The 21689-nt window shown below is 40.2% G+C and overlaps 1 protein-coding gene across 1 annotated transcript; it reads right to left on the bottom strand.

Annotated features, from left to right (window-relative positions):
• Nucleotides 1-5741: 5741 nt before the first annotated feature.
• On the bottom strand, nt 5742-21075 carry LOC307266268 (cysteine-rich venom protein TEL1-like; the record flags this gene model as incomplete). The annotated part of the gene is made up of 9 exons (XM_080048244.1): nt 5742-5896; nt 18678-18743; nt 18883-18965; nt 19399-19493; nt 19618-19757; nt 20093-20183; nt 20469-20558; nt 20850-20943; nt 21053-21075. The coding sequence occupies 9 exons, from the start codon at nt 21073-21075 to the stop codon at nt 5742-5744; spliced, it is 837 nt and encodes a 278-aa protein (XP_079904370.1).
• Nucleotides 21076-21689: the final 614 nt, after the last annotated feature.

Below are 21689 nucleotides of genomic sequence, written 5' to 3'. Positions count from 1 at the left end.
TGTCCCTCCCTTATCTGTCTTTTTTTTAAAGTGGGGTTGTGTGCTGTGTGAAGGGAGGGAAGAGAGTGGTGTCTGGTTTTAAACTGGTGCAGGTTTTGGTGGTGACCAATGGCAGGCCAGTGGACTGGGGCCTCGCTGGTGAACACCCCCCTCTCATGCACTTTGCTCACAGGGATGGGTTTCCTCTCAGAGACGTCAGAGGGGGACAAAGCAAAAACACAAACGTAATGACACGCAGGGACTTAATGACGGCTCTTTCCCCCAATCATTTTTCACTTTCAAAGTACTTTGTTGACTGTTTGACTTAACTTCAAAGGTATAACGTTTGCATTTCTTCCATGTCTTACATTGGAATAAAAGTGCTAGAGCAATATCTCTATACATAGGTATTTGTTTAAAGAAAAAAGTAAAGAAGCTTCGATAGGATTGCACTTTTTTGACATTCCTCTTTTACCTGCTCTGCTGAACACAGTTCCTCTTTCTTAGCACAGATGACTTTAGACACCACTCCCTTGATATTTAACTATTTTGCAATTTTGAATGATGCACCTGCTGTTCAGAAACATTACCAGCTTACAATAGAAATACAACACTGTAAATAACACAACATTAAAAAATAAAAGTCCTACATTCAAAGTTCATGTTTATATGTGAAAAAAGTAAAAGTATTCTGGTTGGACATTTTCAGAAAATCATATTATTGGATATGTTACTACACCATTCATGTACACGCAGTGTTTTAGTGCTTTATATTTACATTTCATCTTTGATATAGCTGTATATTTTGAAAATATGTGATATCCTAATCTGCAATGTATCTATATTGACTGATCTCTTCATTTAATTGTCACTAGACGACAGCAGCAACCAAAGCACTCGCATGTCATAATGTTATAAGTCATAATCCACATTATCATGAAACTTTTATGCCCAGATCCACAAATTCATGAGGAAATATTTCATGTGATTGAATTAACTGTCACTGTCTGTATGTGGCATGACCTGATCACCTTATCACCTTGTCTAATCAAACCAGTAGCAAATGTGAACAATTAGAAGCACAGTATCAACAAATACGGTGGTAATAGTAAGAAGGGATGTACTTGTTCTACATACTAAACAAACACAGAAATCATATTTACCACAAAATAATGCAGCATTGGCATTTCAGTAAGTTAACTAGGATTTTTACAGTATAGGGTTGTAATCAACACCTAAACTGAGACCAAATCACGACCAAGACTGGACCAGTGCGAGTCCCACACTACATGACACATAAAGATACAACTTGCAAACCAGGCACTCCTCAAATTGATCTGAAAGATCCACATTCCCTTTGAAACACCTGTAAACACATAGACAAAGATTTGTGATTCATCTTTTATTGCAATATACTTTATGCAGTACATGTGTATGTATTCAGTGATATCCCCAGAGGCCTTGGTCTTGAGTCTAAAGCGCACTCTGGACAGCAATGAAGAGATCCACACTGGACTTATTAACAGGACAGGAGCATGAGAGGCCTCGCTGTTTCGGATCACAAGAATGGCAAAACTGCCAGACTATGGATTATTCCCAATGGGCATTCTTATCGATCTCAAAACGCACTCAACCAGAGTCTGGTTTTTACCTTTGACTTTGTCAGAGACGAGACCAAGGCCAATGCCATCAAAATGTGGCCTCGAGAATGAGTCTGATCTCATGTAGTACAACACTGATGTAAAGTATAAACAGACAAGGATGTTCAGCAGATTGGCTCTGGTTATGTTATGTACAGTGCAATTCAAATACTGTAATACCAAGACAATATTGACCATTGAATATGTTCAACGTTAAATATCCATCAGTTAGAAGGGATGTGCAATGTTCTGCCCCCACAATTAGTTTTTGCTGAAGACACCTGGTGGTTACAAACGGCATTGCATGTGTGTTTTGTGTTTTTTGACCCTCCTGTGTTACCTTAGTTTAGTTTTGATGCAACAAGCAAGAGAGCTCATCTTACAGTTAATTCTCTCCTGTGTTGTCCTGAGAAAGTCTCAGTCTGTGAGTATTTATGTTTAAAGCTTGTAAATCACTTGTGTGGCATAGCAACTGTGTTTGTTTAGTTTCTGAGTGTATAATTTTAACTTAAATTCGGTGATGCTAATCGCGGCAGCATTTTACATTAAGAATACATCGTAAGTTAGCATGGAAGCCTTGTTCATGGCTGCTCATTTGTTTATGCTAGTAGTGTTGAATATGAATATATTGTAAATTCCTTTTTTGTATGTTTTACAGTTTTACAAAAATCATCTGAAGTAAATAGAACCTTATCACAAAGGCCTAAACTCTATCTGTATCCTGGACTTTATTTCAAGGAACCTGAACTTCTTGTTAGCTATCTGCTAAGCTAAACTAACCGAGAGCGAGAGCAGAATATGCAATAAAAAAAATGTTGCGGAGTAGAAATTTAAAGTACGCCTAAAAGAATTTCAGTCATTCCAAGTCTCCACCATTGGATCCAGGAAAAGAAGTTGTGGCCTCTTTGGAGCTGTTTTTGTTGTCTTATGTTTCAATGAAAAAATGCTGAACGTTGTCATTCCATCTCATGCCCCCTGCAGATGGAGTGTGTGTGTAAATGTGATCAGGTTACTTCATGGTTCAAGTCCTTTAACATCCACTGCATACCCGTGCTTCCTTTCCCACTGGAAACTTTCCAAGCTGCTGCCTCTCTATTTGGCCTGCAGGTCCTGATCCAGTAAGTGGCTCCCACAGTGAGCGTGGTGACAATCTGAGACCCTCACGCCAAATTACCTAAGGCCACAGGGTCCTTCATTACGAGCCCCGGGGCTTTATGAATGAGCACAATTGTTAATCACTGCCAGCAACACATCTCTTGTTTGTCTTGGAGGAGAAAGGCAGCGAGGGTTTTCCCAGACCCTTTGGGAAATTACTTCCAAATGTTGAGAGATTTCAAACACTCTGCAGCAAAGCTACAACTGATCTACTCGTGCTGACTCATTATTCAATCATGATGGTACGCAACAGATTACTATACACAGTGCAGGCTTATCCAATTGGTGGAGCTACCGTATGTTCTTCTTTTTTTCACCGACAAATTGAGATAAGTGGCAAACTTGAACAACAGAGGAGGATTTGCCGTCCAATTGCCACAGTTATTCATTGGTAACACTTTACAATAAGGTACACAAAATTGTAGTACCTACTACATAGATATGTGTTACCTACTACATAGGTTTTTTTTGTGTGTGCTACCTAACACATAGTTTTTTTTTTGTGCTACTTTACACATATTTTTTTTTTTTTTGGTGTGCTACCTACTACATAAGTTTTTTTTTGTGCTACCTAACACAGGGTTTTTTTTTGGTGTGCTACCTACTACATAAGTTTTTTTTTGTGCTACCAAACACATAGGTTTTTTTTTTGTGTTACACAAAAAGAAAAACCTATGTGTTAGGTAGCACAAAAAAAACCCCTATGTAGTAGGTAACACATATCTATGTAGTAGGTACTACAATGTTGTGTACCTTATTGTAAAGTGTTACCACTGTTGGTTCCAAATGAACAGTGGGAATGACAACACATGTCAATTTATTAAAATTACAATGATGATCACCATTTAAAACCGTGGCTCCTCACATTTATGAAGTCATGTTTAGCCTCCAGAGAACCTCTTATGCTGAGAAATGTTTGCATAATGGTGAAAATCCAATCTGCAATTATTTGACCCATTATTATGTCTATGGTTTCCTGATCTTGAGCCCCGAGGATCAAATTTTCTCTACTCAGTTTGAATCTGTCAGCATTTTGACAGAGTGCATGAGAACTGTTTGTATGGTCAAGGCTGTTCAATATATAGCACACGCTCTGAGTCTCACATTTCATAGCATGCTCTCCCAGAGGTGCCAGTGTTGTTAGACTTTTATTGTAGGTTCTTGTCCACATTTCTTCTTTAAAAGCGTGAATATACACAATTTAATGTCTTGATTAGACGTTGAGGGACTGATGATGTTAAGCAGGATTTTCTGCAGAAATGGACCATAAGTTAAACGAAGCTAATAAGACTCATGCATGTGCCTTCAATACTGTAGCTATAGGGCCAGCTATGGTTATCGTAGCTTAGCATAAAGACTGAAAGCAGGGGGCAACTGCTAGCCCGGCTCAAAAATGCAACCAAGCTCATTAATCATACTTATGTTGTTTGTTTAGTGTGTACACAAACAGAAATTGGAGAATGCGTAATCATAGAGAGTGTTACCGTTTTTAGCGCTACGCCCAGTCTTCTTGTGTAATGTCTCTACTGTTGTTCACCAAGAATGTTCACCAAGAAATCCTTGCGACATATGAACCACAAATGATTGTCATAATGTGCTGTTTGGGCATAATTATATAAACGTGAAGTGCCTGAAAAAGCCGCCAGTTTCTTCCCCTGTTTCGTTAGCTAGCTGGTAAACTGATGTGTATTTCTAGCTGGAAAATGTGCAGCATAACCAAAGCAGGGGGGTAATGCTACATGTTATACCTCTAAGTAGTTGTAGTTTCACTGAGACTGTGATGTTGTATTATCTCAAATTGAATCTCTTCTGAAAATAACGGTGTTGGGTTGTTTAGTCTCATAGAATCTGAGAAAGTTTGAACATTAAATCAACAAAACAAAAGAGAAAGAGATGGATAGAGAAACAGTTAATTCTTCTCAAATCAGTTGTAATCTAGCCTCCCTGTGAACTTGGCATTCCAGGAAAACCATTAAGCAATTTATCTCTACTCACTCACAAGCCCCACCGTAAGGCGCAGATATGTGGAAAATAAACAAGCCATCAGGCCGCATCCTTTGTCTCAGATCCCCACGTGCCGTGGTGAAACCCACATGACCGCTCTCTGGAATCCTGCGCTGCTTTGAGACCAGTGTTGACCCTACAGTTGATCCTCCGTTCACCTGGTCCATCCGTCACAGACACGAGTGGCAGATTACTCCCTGTAATGGCAAGACGACTTTAGGTATCAAATAGAGAGGGAGTTGCATGATAGAAGGCTACTTTAGTTTCAGGATATTCTCTGACATAGTCGACCACATGTTAAGGTCAAACTGAGGTTTGGGGATCCGTTGCCTCATACATACTGTACTTCTTACAGTATATTGGCTTTTTGATGTAACCCCCCCACATGTAGGAAAACCATTATCTGAGAAGGAGGATTTGAATATATTTATTGAAAAGTCAGTTAACGGAGATACATTTTGCTTTCACCCACACATCAAAAGGTGTCATTCATTTGAAGCTAAAGTGCGTCACTTTTTCATATCAATGAATGTCGGTAACATTCAAGCCATCGCCAAACGAGTTGACACAAAGTTGATGAAGCCTACAGCCCGACAAAACTCTTTATATTTTTCCGATATGGCAGCGTTCACAAACTGGTTTCAGCAAAAGATATAAAATATATGCACCATCAACGATGCTTACCTCATGTAGATGCGCCAACAGTGTTGTTGTTGTCACTCATAATGCTCATGGGGGTGACAGAAGTTACGTACTATAGCTTTAAATCTATCAAAGTACATTTTTCTCAGTTCATTCACGCTCTGTTTTGAGTTTTTTTTCTCTTGCCGTGGGGAGGGGGGGGGGGCCTCCCTGCAGCTGATACGTATGTGTCTGTTTATTCAGCTCTTTTCTCTCATGCAAAGGTCAACCCGGCATGCATCGTTATTGGGTGCACACAACTCCAAAGCATTAGCTCTCTTATCACTTGTAACGAGGACCAGTGTGGTCTGGTGAGGGCTCCTCCTCTAACGCTGCACGATACAGACTTCTGCTCTCGTGTGAAGCCGCGTACACGCCTTCACACTCAGGGCAAGATATCAACACCGCATTCTTCAGTTTGGAGGGTATGTATGTGGCTGATTAGAAACAGAGGCCGGCTTGTGTGACAGACAAAACTCAGGGCTTTTCTCCCCATTAATCAGAACTATAAAGCTATAAGTCTTTAGTCGGGCTTTTGAACATCATATACAGCTTTTCTACATAAATGTGCATGGGCTCTCCTGAGCTTTACATGAGAAATATCCACAAAAATCCCAGATCCCTGATTTACGAGGCCAGATGAATACATGGAGGAGAGTTCCTCGAGTGAATTGTGACCTCGTCTCAAAGTGAGGCTCTGGAGATATACTTTGAAATCTTAAGTGCAACTGGGAAACCTTTAGGCGTTGTACTGGTTCTGTTTTCAATCTGTAGCAGGCGCAGAGCAGTGTTGCAGATTTCTCCATGCCTGCAGCTAAGAATGCCAGGAGCTGGAAGGCTAAAATACTGCATGTTTGAAACACCACTTGTATGTAAAAAGTAACCAGTGTGTATAGTGGTGTGGAGGAACTAACTAAATGTCCACTCAAGCTTTTGTAGGCTTTTAACAATATAGGAACTGAGCTGATATCATTTCCTGGGTCCTACACAAACATCTCCAGTGGTGAATAGGAATCCCTAATGTATTGTATGAATTCAAAGGAAGATGACCATATGGAAGAGGGGCCTCGAAGTCGACCTTTAGGCCTTGAGGATTTCTTGCTGTGGTGGGAGTTATGCGGTTTGCCTCTCGGTAGCAAAAGAGGAAGTCTATTGAAGGTGTAAAATAACGGTGTGTCTAAATGTTATGCTATACATAAACTCTCTACACTACACTACTCCACACACATGCCATCATCACCGCAGCCGTTTTAAGTCTGGTGTTATGTCCAGCGGGAGCAGGGGTCAGTACGCCTGGGTGGGACAAGGAAGTAGTCCACTTCAGACGCTCAGCAGGGGACTGTTGTTGCAGCTGAAGATGATGAGTAGGCTTTGGCACCAGACGAGGATTTCTTAGGTCAGAAGATATTTGATCACAAGACCCAGACAAGAGAGATGTTTGAGTTGTGTGTCAAAGAGATAGCATTGCAAACATTTTTATATGTTCCCGAAAATGTGTTATTAACAAAAAATCTTAAAAGTTTGAAAATGTTCCAAAGGGGACGATCTGTCTGAGTTCCCAGGATGCAAAACTCTGCACAGGAACTTCTATTTCAGTCAGCAGAATTCGATTAAGTGATATCTTTATTTAGTTTTTTGTGCATCCTTGAAGACATATTTTTTTCTTTTTGATAAATGAAAAGGTTAATCCTCCGACAAGTGTGAAGTCCTTCACGGTTCCATGCCAACCTGCCATTACGTTTTGATATTCCCTGTCTTGTGATGGTTGAAGAAGGAAAGTTGAGGTTGCTCAGAAGAAAATCTTTGACTCGATGATGTTTTTTTCAAATTTCAATGGTTCCCCAAAATGAGAAGGAAGCCGAAGCACCTTCCCTGAAGATCAGCCTGAACTTGTTTCACTTCATTCATTCAGCATAACATTGTGTTCATGATAGTTATTTTGTTTTGGTTGCTAAGAAGATGAAATCCCCATCCTCGATCAAGCCTTCAGAGGGTCAAAGCCATCAGTGAACAGAGCAAAAGGAATGAATCGCTGAATAAATCCCAGATGCACATTAGGTGGCAATTCAGAGGTCTGGAACCAGGCTATACGTCACCCTCTTGGGAGTGTGAATATTCATACCATATGTGACAGCAATCTGGCCTGTTGGCGAGAAAAACTTGCTCTTCCCATCCTTGTGTGCCATCACTACCTGTTAGATTATCATAATCAGGACCAAAACATTCCTTTTTTTCAAACAAATGTTTTTATTGAATTTCCCACTTAAATTAAAATACAATTAAAGAAAAATAAATAAATTTAACCTGGAATACTACAAATCATAAAAGTTAGTTTCTTAAACCACACTTGTGGACTTTGTTTGTTTACAGATTTCCAGGATTAGGCTATGATGTGTTTTGCTTGTAAGTACCAAAGGATTTATTTCACCACAGTAGATTTTGGCAGTTTGAGGTCCTTGGCCCCCACATATAATTCCCAACGCGCCTGTCGATGCACCGTGGGGGTGTGCATTTGAATGCAGAGAATGATAGCACACAGACACTCCTCCTTTCCATCTCAGGGCCTGTGCACACCCCCCCCCCCCCCCCGATTCGTACCCCTCCCCTGGTTTCCTGTGGCTGGGGCTGAGGAGAACAGTTGCACACCCTGATAAGCCTGCCTGGAGGGAAGCCTATGCAGGCGCATAATCAGCATGTTAGATGCAAGCAATCAAGAACAATCATGGCTCTCATCATGTTTATGTTGCGGTGGCCTTTTATGCTATTTATGTAAAGGGCAAGCAATTATATAGCATTCCGTAGTGTTTTACATCACAGGGTTAATAAGAGGGTTGACCTTTTTTTTTCTTTTCAGGTGAGTTTAAAAGAAACTATGGCAACAAATAAAGTCCAAATAGAAACCTTTACACCTCGAATGAATTGTCAGGCAAGGTTTAGATTAGAAGAAATACCTCTCTGTCAGGCAAATGCATCTTCATGACATAAATGTTCCCTCCTTTCGTATATGTGTACTGTACACCATGCACCCATGTGCTTAAAAGGCATTGCACGCATGCTGACACGCAGCGGTGTTTGAAGAAGGCTGTGAGCATTTGAATGCTTAACAGGTGCGGGGAGGATTAAGCGCCCATTCCTATCGTGTTACCGTGGGATGTGCAACAGGCATAAGTCAAAACTGAGTGCGGACAGAGGAGCGTGAGTACAGTACGAACGTCTTGGGAGCAATACCACATGTGCAAAACGTGATACAGAGAAATCGCAGCTATGTGTTTCTTTTCCACGACAGCAGGAAAAGATGTACAGTAACTCAGTAACTCAGTAACTCAGTAACTCGTGCTTTTTTGAAAGAGGAGTGGTTTTCACTGGAGGGTCACCCCTGGGAGGTTACAGATTTTTACATAAGCTTGCAGAAGTATGGCACGAAGTTTGCTTGCATGCTGTTGGATTACAATGAATTGATTTAAAGATGCATCAAATTTGGGGCTTTAAACAGAAGAGATTTCCCTTATTACATAATGCTTTTATGGCATTGGCTGGCTTTATTTTGGCTCCATGAAGACCTATTTTGTCTACAAGTACATTTCAACTTGTGCTTACTGTTTACAACCACAGTATACGGCCTATTTGGAGTGGGGGATTGCAGGGGGGGGGGGGTAGTTTGGTTACTTTGCAGTGTCGTGGGACTCTGCCTATTTGCTCACAGGCAGAGATTAGTCTTTGCTTTACTTTGTAGTTTCCTCAATTACAAAGATAACCGAAGCAGGCCCTGGTCCCAGGCTGCTGCAACTAAGAAATGTATGATAAGGCTCAGTTAAAGTTGTAATGTCTTCTGGTGGAGAAAGTGACAAGAAAATTTATTCAAAAAGGGGATGATTCTTGACCGGTCAATGAGCTAGACCTGAACACGTAATGTTACAGAGGAGAGACATTTTCGTTTTGCAGTTTTAAATGTCAAGATTATCTTATTCACTGCAGCACAATTAACACCATGATTTGAGATGCCAAAAAGGACACATTACACCTCTGTTATTTCATTCCGCCGTTTGATTTCCCACAACCCTTATCCTTACACCGCTAAATCCGCCCAGCCTGAGAAGATTTGCTGTCATATTTGTGTTGGATGAGAGCCCCTTGGTAGCAGCTTCCTCTGTAGTACATCCTGATGTCATCCATGCCTCCCCCTGCAGCCATGTTATAATTGCTTTATCTAGCGCAGGCTTCTTTAAATGACGTCTAATTGGGGGGCCTTTCACCGCACCCTTTCCTCATGTGGCTCCGCGCGGCAATCAACCTGCCGCGTTATCACCACATCTTAATAAAAACTAAAATGATTGGGCCACAACCCAGGACTTCCCACAGAAGTAGGAAAACGAAGGAGGGGCGAAAAAAGCAAAAGCGAATAAAAAAACATCCTGACTCGAAACAACATGGGGAGTTGGCTCTCAATGCACAGGATGCAGAGAGATTGGTGGTTTGAGGCCTGTCGGAGGAGTAGAAAAAGGGAGCGGAGGGAAGAAAAAATTACTTGTCACGCAAACATCAGAGCAGACCACACACCTGGGAGGAGCTTTGTGAATATGATATAATTAATGGAGCTTGTTAAAAGTATACATTATTTAAACAGTATGCACGCTAAAGAAATTGGTCGGCATCCAGTACAAACAAAGAACACTTGTTCGAGTTTCCGCTGTGTAATAAAATCTCTGTTGAAAATGTCAAGTTAAAGCAATTAACTGATTATATCAAAGCATTTCTAGCAGTCACATGAAACAGAAAAACATATATTTAAAGTCTGTTTAGTGTGTGGATCCGGCTGTTTGAATGTTTCCCCACGTGCAAGTTATTATAGAAGGCATGTTATTTACATAAGGGCTGCACAGATGTCCACTATAGAGTCCGTTTACTGTACATGGGAGATGTACAGTATGTTTGTTCTCTTAAAGCGTTTTTTTTTTCATGAAAGTTTAACACCTCGAGCCAAATCGTTGATAGACACATCATCAATTTGGAAAGACATGCTTAACTTCAAATGTTACAAGCCATCTTTAGGTCCCACAATCCACTTGATGTGATAATATTTGCATTTTTCTATGTGTATCTATATCTGTGTGTGTGCATGCAATGTTGGTTTAAGTTTGACTGTTAACGTCATAGCAAGGCATATACAAACTTTCTCTCCCACAAATGTATTATCAGTTATTGCAGTGGATATGACTGCCTCCAGATTCATTTAGGAAAACAGCTAAAGCTCTAGTATGGAAAGATTGGGTCAATGCAGAGGTGGTGATAGCTTCCTATCAGCCCATGTTGTTCACTAGATTAAAAGGTAGTTTGGAAGAAGGGATTCTAATCTACCAACTTTTTCTTTAGAATCAAAACTGATCTGCAAGCCGACTTTTGCAGAATGCAAAGTAAATGGTAAGACAGGACTAGATGCAAATCTGCCCAGAGTGGTGCAAATGAATGGAAAGATCTGACCGCGCGAGATGGCAATGTTTCTATCATCACACTTAGTTTTATATAGGGAGGGAGAATCATACACACTTAAAAATAACCCAACTTGGGTTAGCAGTAAGTTATAACTTTTGTCATTGGTGTCCATTGCGAAGGGCCCTCTTTATTTTATGGCTTATGTTTTTAACATTAGCCCATGTAAGGACACTTACATTCCAACTTCCATTTACCAAAAAGGCTGTGAGATGTGGACGAATGCTCCGGAAAAAAGCTAGTAAACAAGCAAAGTTGGTGTGATTGATGGGCATTCAAGTAATTTTTTCCTTTGAATTAACCACGATAACTGATAAAACAAGACTGTAGAAATTTTATTGAACAAATAATTTCCCATTTCAAACACAATACATTTACTCTTAGGGAACAAGGAGACTACTTCACATACCTGCAATTAAAAATCTAAATACAGCTGTAGTTGGTTATGACAGAACCATAAATTCAACGATTATCACAACACTTCTACACAACTTGTTGATAAAGCTCAGTGCTCCTTATTGTTTATGACTGGATAGTATACAGAGGTGAACAGACACCTCTAAATATGCAACTATATGGACATAATTACCTACAATGAATCTCTCCCCAGCTGAGTCTTTTACAGGCCCTATGAAAGTAAGGCCTGTCACAGTGAAAATATATTTCCTCCCCCCCACTGCCAGATGCAGATTTCAGATTTGTATCCCAGATAAAAGATAACTGAAAGCATATGAGGATATGTATCTAAGAACACATGTCTACCTTTCATTTTCATCTGATGGCAACAGGGATAAAACGCTCATTTGAACAATACATTTGACCTTAATGTATTTAATGCACTAAATCTGTTTCACTTTACTTGGTGTCTTAGCTCAAGTGGGTGCTTCCCTATCAGAGTGTAATCTGTGATTTAGCATAAAGCCAGAATTGCAATCGGGAAATAAAAAATAAAATCAAATTATGATGTTGCACTTAGTAATGATAACTAAAAGCCAGTGACCAAATACTGTTAAGATAACATTAAGGTTATGGGCTATTTACCCGCTCACCGGTGCACTATGACTTTAAGTGGAGGGGAATTTGTTCAGATTTGCAGAGCAGGCAGTTAGTTTACAAAACTTATTTTCTCTACATGTAATTCTTATTATTGAATAATTATATCATCAAAAATTAAAACAACATTATTATTATATAAACAACATGAGTCACCTGGAATCAAACATAAGACTAGAGTATGTTTGTAAACCAAACTGTGGGCCCTGCTGCTGTAAACAACAACAGTGAAACAGTAACTTTTCTGGAAGCTTTCTAACTTCAAGCAGTGTTCCAGGGATCCAATTTTCCTGTCAGGAAAGTTTGTTTATTCAGTTATGAGAATATACCTTAGAAAATATTCACGTCTCTGACACACCCAAAGTTACACAGTGCACCTTTAAAGCACCGATTTCTACATGAATGCATGATACAACAAAGTCAAAGCCGTGTGTACAAAGCATTCGCAGTAAAGTTTAACCCTCTCCTGGAATTCCTTCCCAGTTGGACTTGACCTTTCGAACTATCTCTTCTCACGTCACGTATCTGCAGCAGGGCCAGGAATGCATGGGGCTGCTGCTGAAATAATGAACAGTGAGCGACTGACCCTTGCATGACCAAGCCATTCCTGAGTGAAGCTTATGGATTTGGTCCGTGCATCTGTCCGACACCGGCTAATGGCAAACAGATTTACCAGGATGAGAAAAAGGAATGTTCTCCCCGTCTTCTGTGTAGATGTCAGGGCCCCAGCGAACGTCTGTGTCCGATTACCGTGGCAGCGGCGATAAGCAGATGTAAAGACCCGCGGGGCTTATTTATTATTAAGGCCAGGAGTGGAATAAATAGCAAGAGAACTGCAGTGAGTGAGAACAGAGAAAACAACGCGCTCTCATGCAATATTTGTCAGGGCGTCGGAGGGGCCTGTGTGTGATAGTACACCAGGGCGGCTACACAGTTTGTGCATTTTTTTCACAGGCAGCAATTTTTCAAGAATTCCTCACAGAATATATATTTCAGGTTGCGTGCGTTGTGGGAGTGGATATGGGGACGTTTGCATAAGGCACAGAGGCCTTATATAGAATTTCTGCAGCTCAGTTCTGCAGTTGTTTGTCGCTGTGTTGTTGTCTTCTTGTCCGTCATGTGTGGACTTTGTCGCTGAGTTTGGAATAACAAATTTGCCTAAACAATCCGATGTTTGCATACGTTACATGCCAGAGGGACCAGTTGTTAGACACTATGAACTGTCATTGGTTTTCTAGGGTTTGAAGTTGTTTGGAGATTGTAACTCCAGCCGAAGTTTGTGTTTGCTCTTCATCATCGTGCAGACTTTCTTGTTTGGACATCTTTATGTTCAGTTTAGTTTTATGGAGACACAGATGGAAACAGACCCGCATGTAAAGAAGCTCCTAGTTTAAGAGAGTCTGTTACTTGTATTTCACACTTCAGGCCAAATTAAAATCTGTCACTTCTTAAATAAAACACTAAAAGGCGTTATGTTTTGTCAGCAATGTTTTTAATAAGGATTAATCAATTATTCCCTAAAGCTTTATAAGAAAAAAAACAAGCCACATCTGGACCTGGATCCATGTATGAAAAACATACAAACATTACAAAGCAACATTTAATTTATTGACAGTTGAGTCTTTCAATCCGACTTGATCCATGCACCCTGCTAACCCCCACTTTACCAAACCATTGGCTGTTTTATACGACCTCTGTAAAAAAAATTACACAACCGGATTTTAACTCTTTCTTGTGTCCGTTCACACTCTTGATTTTATTTTTTTGCCACCGTCGCGGTTGTGTGTGCGCTGCATTGTTTTTGGGATACGCCTACACCCACTTTAACCATTTCCTCCACTGTCGTCTGGGGACCCCTTTTTTTTCCAAATGTTTGTTTAATGTACATTTGCTTGGGGGGTTTTGGAGAGGGGGAGGGGGGGCATTGAGTGAGAATAGCTATCAAACCGGCAGCGTCTTGGAGAAAGAACAACAGCCGTCTGCTAATGGCTGATGTGAAGCAGGTCTGTTTTATTTAGCCGGGTAATGCATGGGAGAACTCAGTCATTTGGCCACTGGTTGAACTTGTATAGCCGTCACGCTCTCACTGATGAAACAATAACCCTGATCACTGGAGGAAGCCCAGACAGCAAAAGGCCCATACCGTGTACCCAGTTCATATAGGTTGTGAGCTCCTTTGGACAATATATGGAAGCATGTGGGTTACTATAGAACCTGCAGCTACAGCATACAGATTAGAAATAAAGTGTGTGGCATACAGTCGTCCTTCCTTCAGACCCTTATCGATGACTGTGATCTGTAAGGGCCTTAGCGTATGACAGAGGAGATCTGTTGGCAGTGGGCTTTGTTTTTTTTCTTGCCTTGTTTCTGTGTTTTTGTGATGAAAGCTAAAGAGGGGCCTGTTAGCATGTTTTGTTGTGCCGCGACTCAAAGCACTTAATGAGCGGAAGGAAGAGGCACAACTGCAGCGTTCTGCTTTTTTTCTTAATGAAGAGGAAGGTCTGTTTTTTTAATGCAATATCTGCACAAATTGTTGGTGGTTAGACATTAGAGAGCAACTATGATCATAAATAGCAAGAAGACGATTCTTAAGGCATCAGGTAGAAATGTTTGAGTTTCCTCTGCTGGATATGGGCTTCTTGTGAGGCATGAAGGTGCAATGTCAGTTATTTTAATAAAGATATTTGTGGCTATATATGTTATTTTATAAATCTTAGTGCTCATGCTAATACAACTATAGTATCACACAACACAAGTATATCCTATGGCGGCAAGTTTATTTTTTTACAGAACCTGTCACTAAGTGCTTAAGAGAGAAAAAGAAAAAGAAAGAAAAATGGTAATAAAATCAATCAAATTAACAGGATTGGAAAACCCAAATAAAAGGGTTTAATATTATCCACATGTCCCCAGACTTTAAAACCAGACATATTCTTTTTTTAAACCCAAAAAAATATTATTACAAATAGAAATATTTTGAGAATATTATATGATAAAACCCTCAATTCCACGTACCCTCATGCTTTTTGTCCTTTCCTGTGGTTGGACAGATCATTGTGTGGTTAATAATGAGAAGGAGTAAGAGGTTAGGCGCCCTGTTTAGTGTCTGTGGCTTTTTTGACGGGGAAAAACCCTCTCACCCACAACTTAACTGCTGAAACTGGGTTTGCTCTTATGACTTGTTTGTGATATTTCAATGAGTTAAATACACATTAATCAAATTAAATTTCTGTGAGTGTCAAGACCTTGTAATATACTGTATCTGTGTATGATTATACTTTCATATAACGAAAATCTGTGCCACATGTGTTCATGCAGAGTAAGGGATGTTAAGGATGGTTTGAACAATTACAAGTGACACTGAAACACTTCCCGATGGGCCTGGTACGAGTTGTATAACCCTCCCATCCACTTCTCCAACCTCAACTGCTCTTGTTATAAGTGTGTAGTCGAGCCAGAGTATTTAATCTTGGTTTTAGAGTCAGTTGAACACGATAAATCAAATCCAGTATTCTGCACTTAGCCCTGAGATCTTTGGTCAGGTTCAAATGGAGTGAGTTTTTTTTTCTCTCTCCCTGCATCCTGTTTCTAATCCAAAGGGACGGTGATGTGGTGAGATAACAGCTCAGACTAATTGAAGAGTCTCAAGTCTGGACAGACTGATGCAACAGATCTCTTTAGAGTCTTCCTGTCCACGAAAAAAGGTCTTCTTGCATTTCCGCCATCTTATTTCCATCTTTCTCTTTTCTTTAACAAAATGTAACCCTTTTTTTAACTCTATACACTGAACACTTTACACAATATCAAAGCAGATGTAGCGTCTGCACCTGACTACTTACTTTGACATGCAGAGTGCTGTGTGTGGCGTAGCTGTTGTATGCTGTGTAAATGTATCCGTAACTGATCTGAACTGAGTACGTTTAGAGGAGGTTACTGCGGGGCACAGGCCAATCTTTGCTGCAGAGACTATGCAGGACTCAGGAGGTCACGTTGTTGATATATATCAACAGCTTAAAAGCTGCAGTCAGTGATTGTGGAGAAGACTTGTTGTCAAAATCACCATTTTTCTAAATCTCACCTTCAGCAGCCTAGGTTCTGTAAACAGGCATGTTGCTAGCTACGGTGGGCCCCCTTTTTATACATCCCAGTTTACAGAAGGCTAAGCTGTGTATTAACATAATATTTATTTTCAACAGACACATAGTACAGAAAGGAAGCAGGTAGTGAGGAGATATTTGTTGATTTGGACAAACTGGTCATTTTTGACAGCAAGCATTCTCCAGAATCACTGACTGCACCTTTAAGCCATGCAGAACATCTAACATGGTCACTATTCAATTTTTTCCCCCAAATGACATAAGCTACCGTTGAGGAAGACAAACTGACGCCATAAGTCATAAACATGTTCTGGTCTTTGCACTAACTGCTGAGGCACGCTGGTGGAGCTGATAAGCCCCACAGGATGGCAGAGCCGGTCTTATCGAGCTCTGCCAAGCTGGAGGTCTTCCGCTATCGCTTGACTCAACTGGCAGACGAAAAAAAGACATCACCTTATATCCCCTCTGCTCGAAGAACAACACTCCGTCATTTTCTCCTGTGGGTTCACTTCAGGTGTTGCTCTCCTCCTATGCAGTAACGGAGCAGAAACAAAAGGCCCTGACTTGTGTTTGACTCATGCAGCTGCAGTATGAAGCGCAAGGCTCTTTTTGGCACGCAGGCAGGATAACTGAAAAGTGTTTATTTTCAATGATACGAGTTTGTTATCACACGAACAGGGGGCTAATTTCTGAACAATAGCAGTGCGCGTGACAAGGTGGCGATCGGAAATCCAATGTTGAAGTTAGAGCCGATTATTTTATGGGCCAAAATCAAAACAAAGCTAATGCTGTTATAGGACAGAGTGGAAACTCGGAACAGACTCATAACAGAGAAATATCAAAGAAAAGAGAAAGTTAGATAGTCCAGATACAAAGCCTGTAGATCCATCTGTGCTTCTCAAGTGTACTGCATGGGCCCAACTCACACAAACACATTATTTGAACCAATACCAATAACTGGCAATACCAAGGACGTCCTGCTGGTCATGTGGGCCTGATTCACAGACCAATAACCACAACTTCAAACATATATTTTTTGGATCCTTTCTTTCCCCTAAGTGTGACCATTGTAAGATGCCACCATGCTCCTTATTATTACCCTGTTTGTATAGGTATTCAGTGATAAATTGTAATTCATTCATCTAAATATCTCCTTGATTTAAAGACCTTAAAGCTGGGGTATATGATTTCTGATTGGTCAAAGTTAACATGAGCTGTACACTTTGACCAATCAGAGCGAGGCTCCGATTCTCTGTTCTTATTGGCTGTTGGGACTGTCCATTCACTTTGGCACGACTTTGTTGGTGTAGAGCATGTAAGGGGAGGGACCAAAGACAACAAGTGGAGCAGTTGAGGTATTTGAATTCGAATCTCTATCCCAACTGCCATTTTCTCCCCAAATCCTCCACCCCAGCTTTAACTCCTGTTCCATAACCTCTTGTCTTCTTTCCCTGTTATTAAATATAAGTCTCAGTACAGTATAATAATATTATACCTCCTTAGTATTTTATTGATCCCCCCTACAAAACAAATCCAAAGTACTTCATTACAGGTAAAAGTACTGCATTCAAAAGTTCACTTAAAGACCTATTTCACCGGTGGGAATATGAAGGTGTATTGAACTCTGAGATCCTATTTAGTATAAATGTGCAATTTTTTTTTAATTGGTTCATCCTAGCCTGAGAAAAGGCAGAAAGACTGTTTTATGGTCTCACTGTCTAACCCTACATTTTTCTTACTGTGACATCACAGTAAGAAAAATGTAGGGTTAGGATTAACAGGACAGCTGGGCCAAGGGAAGACTGAGGGAAGAAAAACCTCATTCATTATATTATAATAGTGATTTTATAATGATAGAACGCCGGTTCTGTATGGGTGAAGTATTCCTTTAAGTAAAAGTACATAAACCGATTAATGTACAGTAGCTGTACACCTCCCACAAAATGGGACGCAAATTATTTCAAGGATGCTTTATCACACAGGAAATGACCTTTTCAGCTTCCTGTGGAAGCAGGCAGATACGGTCCCAAAATGTCGCTGATATCATGAGAAAATAAAAAGAGTGTTCTTGTTGTACCAATTTCACAAAACATTATTCAAGGATGACTTGATTCAAACTGCCCTTCATTTCGTATATTTTCGATAAAGACAAAAAGGAATAAACGTTATTATTAGCCACAGGAAGCAGGTGTGGTCTCAAACATAGGCTTGATTCTTGGCTCAACTTTAGGAAATCCTTTTGGAATTTACTTTTTCTTCCTCCACTCTTGCCAATATCCACCCAGTCTACAGTGTTATCCAACCTCTTTGTGAGTTAACACCTCACTCATGTACAGTCAAAGGGCACTGGCTCTGTGGGGAGATGTGCTGTGCCAACGTAGATTTCCCTTTTTATCCTATGCTGATTACCAAACATGTCAGATGGCCGGAAGAATTCAATCAAAGGCACACACGTTTTAATGATGCGTATATTTATTGAAAACTGACTGATGAGTCAGAGCCCATGCAGACACCTGGAACTATTATATTTTGTTGGTGCATCTGCAGGATGCTGGGCACTTAGTGGCATACTTTGAATCACTGCATCTCCCCTGCTTCACAAGGGCAGGACAGTTGCTGAACTTGTCGACGTAGGGACAGGCGTTGGCTGCAAATGACAGGGAAAAGAGGAAAAATGGATGGATGGATGCATAAAATAAAAAAACAAAACACTATTCAGATTGGAGTCCCAAAACTTATTCTTGAGGATGTACAACCCAAATTCCAATCAGATATTTTCCACTTACTGCACAATCCGTTGTCGCAGTTGTTAGGGCAGTCACCGCACTTGGGTCCTTCTTTGTAGGGGCGAGCTTTTTGGTAGTTTCCACTGTAATGTGGGGTCAAAGTGTCAAATATTAAACGTGAAAGCAAAATCGCTCACACAGCCCAAACTGCGCTGTTGTTGGAAGACTTCCCAGCAAGGTGTATACGACGAAATAAAATGCAAATGTTTGCAATTTTCCTCCGCATTACTACAGAATACTTAAAGTATTTACATACTTATCTGTCAAGTATTACAGATAAAACAAAAAGTGCTTTCAAATGATGATATGACAGTATTTGTATGAGAACAGCACTTAGAATAGGCCATGAATAGGTGAAATGTACAACAACTATAACAAATGTAACAAAAATTTGATCATTTGTGTGAAAAATTTATACTTTTTGGGAAGCATTAAATACAAATATATTCACTATTTAGCACAATGGACACTCAAGTATGAATGTAAATAGTAACTTAAAGTGAGAAGTGTACTTACGGTGGGCAGTACTGGCAGACATATAGGTACTTAAAGCGACTGTTGGGACAGTAGGCTAAAGCACAGCCAACCTTGTTGGAATTGTACCAAACAACCTGTGAAGAGAAAATGAGATAAAACACAATATCATCAGCATGGTTTGAAACCACTGTTTAATATCACCGTTTTCATTGCAAGTTATGCAGGTTGAATTTTGTGAAAGACTTGATATAAGTGCACCTGTGTGAAGTGTCCAACCACTTTTCCAGTAGAGCCCACTCCGTAGCGCCAGTCCTTTATTTCGTCATACCAATACTGGATGGCTCTGCTCCAGCTCATCTGGCTGCTAGACATGAACAGGTTCTCTCCACAGCCGCTAGCTGCAAGTTTAAGAGGAGAGAGAGAGAGAGAAATAGATACTTAAAGCCCAGAATGAATGATGCTCAAGTCATGATCACACATCAAAAGGAAACCCATCGTTTCCTGCTGCCCAATGTCTGTCTGTGAAAGCCAGGAAATTTGAGTTGAACCCTGACCAATATCGCTCCTGAGAACATATGGCCACTGATCAAACCACCATCCCTCTTTTTTTCTATTGCTCCTTACACTTAGTGCTCATGTAATTCCTAGTCAGGAAAATGTGCTGGAAAAATAAGTGGTGTCGCCAGTGACTTTTGTTTTCTTGTTCTTTGAGGAGTTGTTTTAATGAACTTACTTTTGATCTCTCTTTTGCTTTCGGGGCTGTGAGCCATGGAGCAGGTTTGGGCCCATCTCTCAGCATTGGCTGCAGCTTCGTTATTCCATTCCTGTGGGGAGAAGGTGACAGAGCAGCCGTCTTTTTTAACCCATGTAGACCACGACAGAATACACTCCAGAAAATTGAAGTACTAAGTGCTTGTCTGGGAAAACATATCATTCTTTTTTGATTTTTTTTGTCACTGATTCGCTGGACGAGGGATCATGTGTGATGTCAAATCGAACACTAAAAAGGCACACCCAAAAAACACAATTCAGTGAAGCACAGTAGGCTATGCTTTTTATTCATTTTTTCTCTAAATGATGACATCCTTTGAATGCATCGTGGATCTTACCATTTTCAGCATGTTGCTAGGAGAGGGCTTGACACCTCCTCTCAGGGCATTGTGCTTGTCCACAATCTCTTTCGGGTCGGAGGAAATAATCTTCACGGAGGGGTTTGGGTTTTAAATAAGGACAAGTAATACACAATAAAGAATATGTTGGTGAAGTTTGAATGTGTATGATTATACTCAATCTTAACATACTGATTAAAAATAATGATAATAATGTTGAAACATTCGCTGCTTTTCTGGTCGGGCTTTTCAGAGATGAGAAAAAAGAAACGGTTAGTTTAGTCACTGCACATTTGATGCAAAAATAAACACAAGAAAAACAAGTAATGTGCACTCAATATAATTCGGAATCAGAGAGTACAAATGGTTAATTTCACTCACCTGGGAAGAGGACTCAGGAACCTGAAGAGCCACCAAGACGCCCAAGGCACACAGAAGGATACAGGAGTGCATTGTCTTGGCGTTAAGTCCAGGACTGTCAACCACAGAGAGGCACAGGTGTGATATTTATACACGCAGGAACCAGACTCACCCATAGTCAACGCACACAAAGGTCGCAAACAAATTACAGGAAAACACACAACCTAAGGGCCATCCTATCTTCCATGTTTCCCTTTTCACGTTGTATGCTAATTTAGTGTCTGTTGTTTCTTATTTATTCTTCATGATCCCTGTTATACAGGGAGTAGCCTGGAGATTTTAAAATCCTCTAACATGCTACATGTTTTCTGTAAGGTTCAAGATGTTTGGGTCTCTCTGAGGGGATGATTATCAGCAAAAAATAGGATTAGTTGCCAATGATCCATTTTGGTGAAGCTACTACTTTGAAATCATTGCTTTGGAAATTACCAATTTCTTCACACTGCAAGAAGTTGAACTAACTGAAATCTAGTTTGGTTAATTGAAGCTACTTAGAAAAGGAGTTCAAACTACCTTTTAAAAAAATTATCAAATTTGCAATCTTCTTGTGATATGAAATTATAACAAGATATAATACAAAAAAGTCACATGCAAGCAAAATACATGTTACTTTATTTCAAAAACTAAAAAGTGGCATTTTTTTCTTCAAGGATCATAAATAAAATAATATGTTTTAATGAATAAAAAACAAATAAACAAATATGTTCACATGTGTGCTGACAATCCAGCTTCCTGGAAGGCGAATAGCCCTGGGCATGCCTTCATAAGGGTCAGGATGAAAGACAAATGGGACCGGTGATA

This window comes from Ammodytes marinus (assembly GCF_949987685.1).
Source record: "Ammodytes marinus genome assembly, chromosome: 19".
Lineage (NCBI taxonomy): Eukaryota > Metazoa > Chordata > Actinopteri > Uranoscopiformes > Ammodytidae > Ammodytes > Ammodytes marinus.
This window is presented reverse-complemented; position numbering and strand designations above follow the sequence as displayed.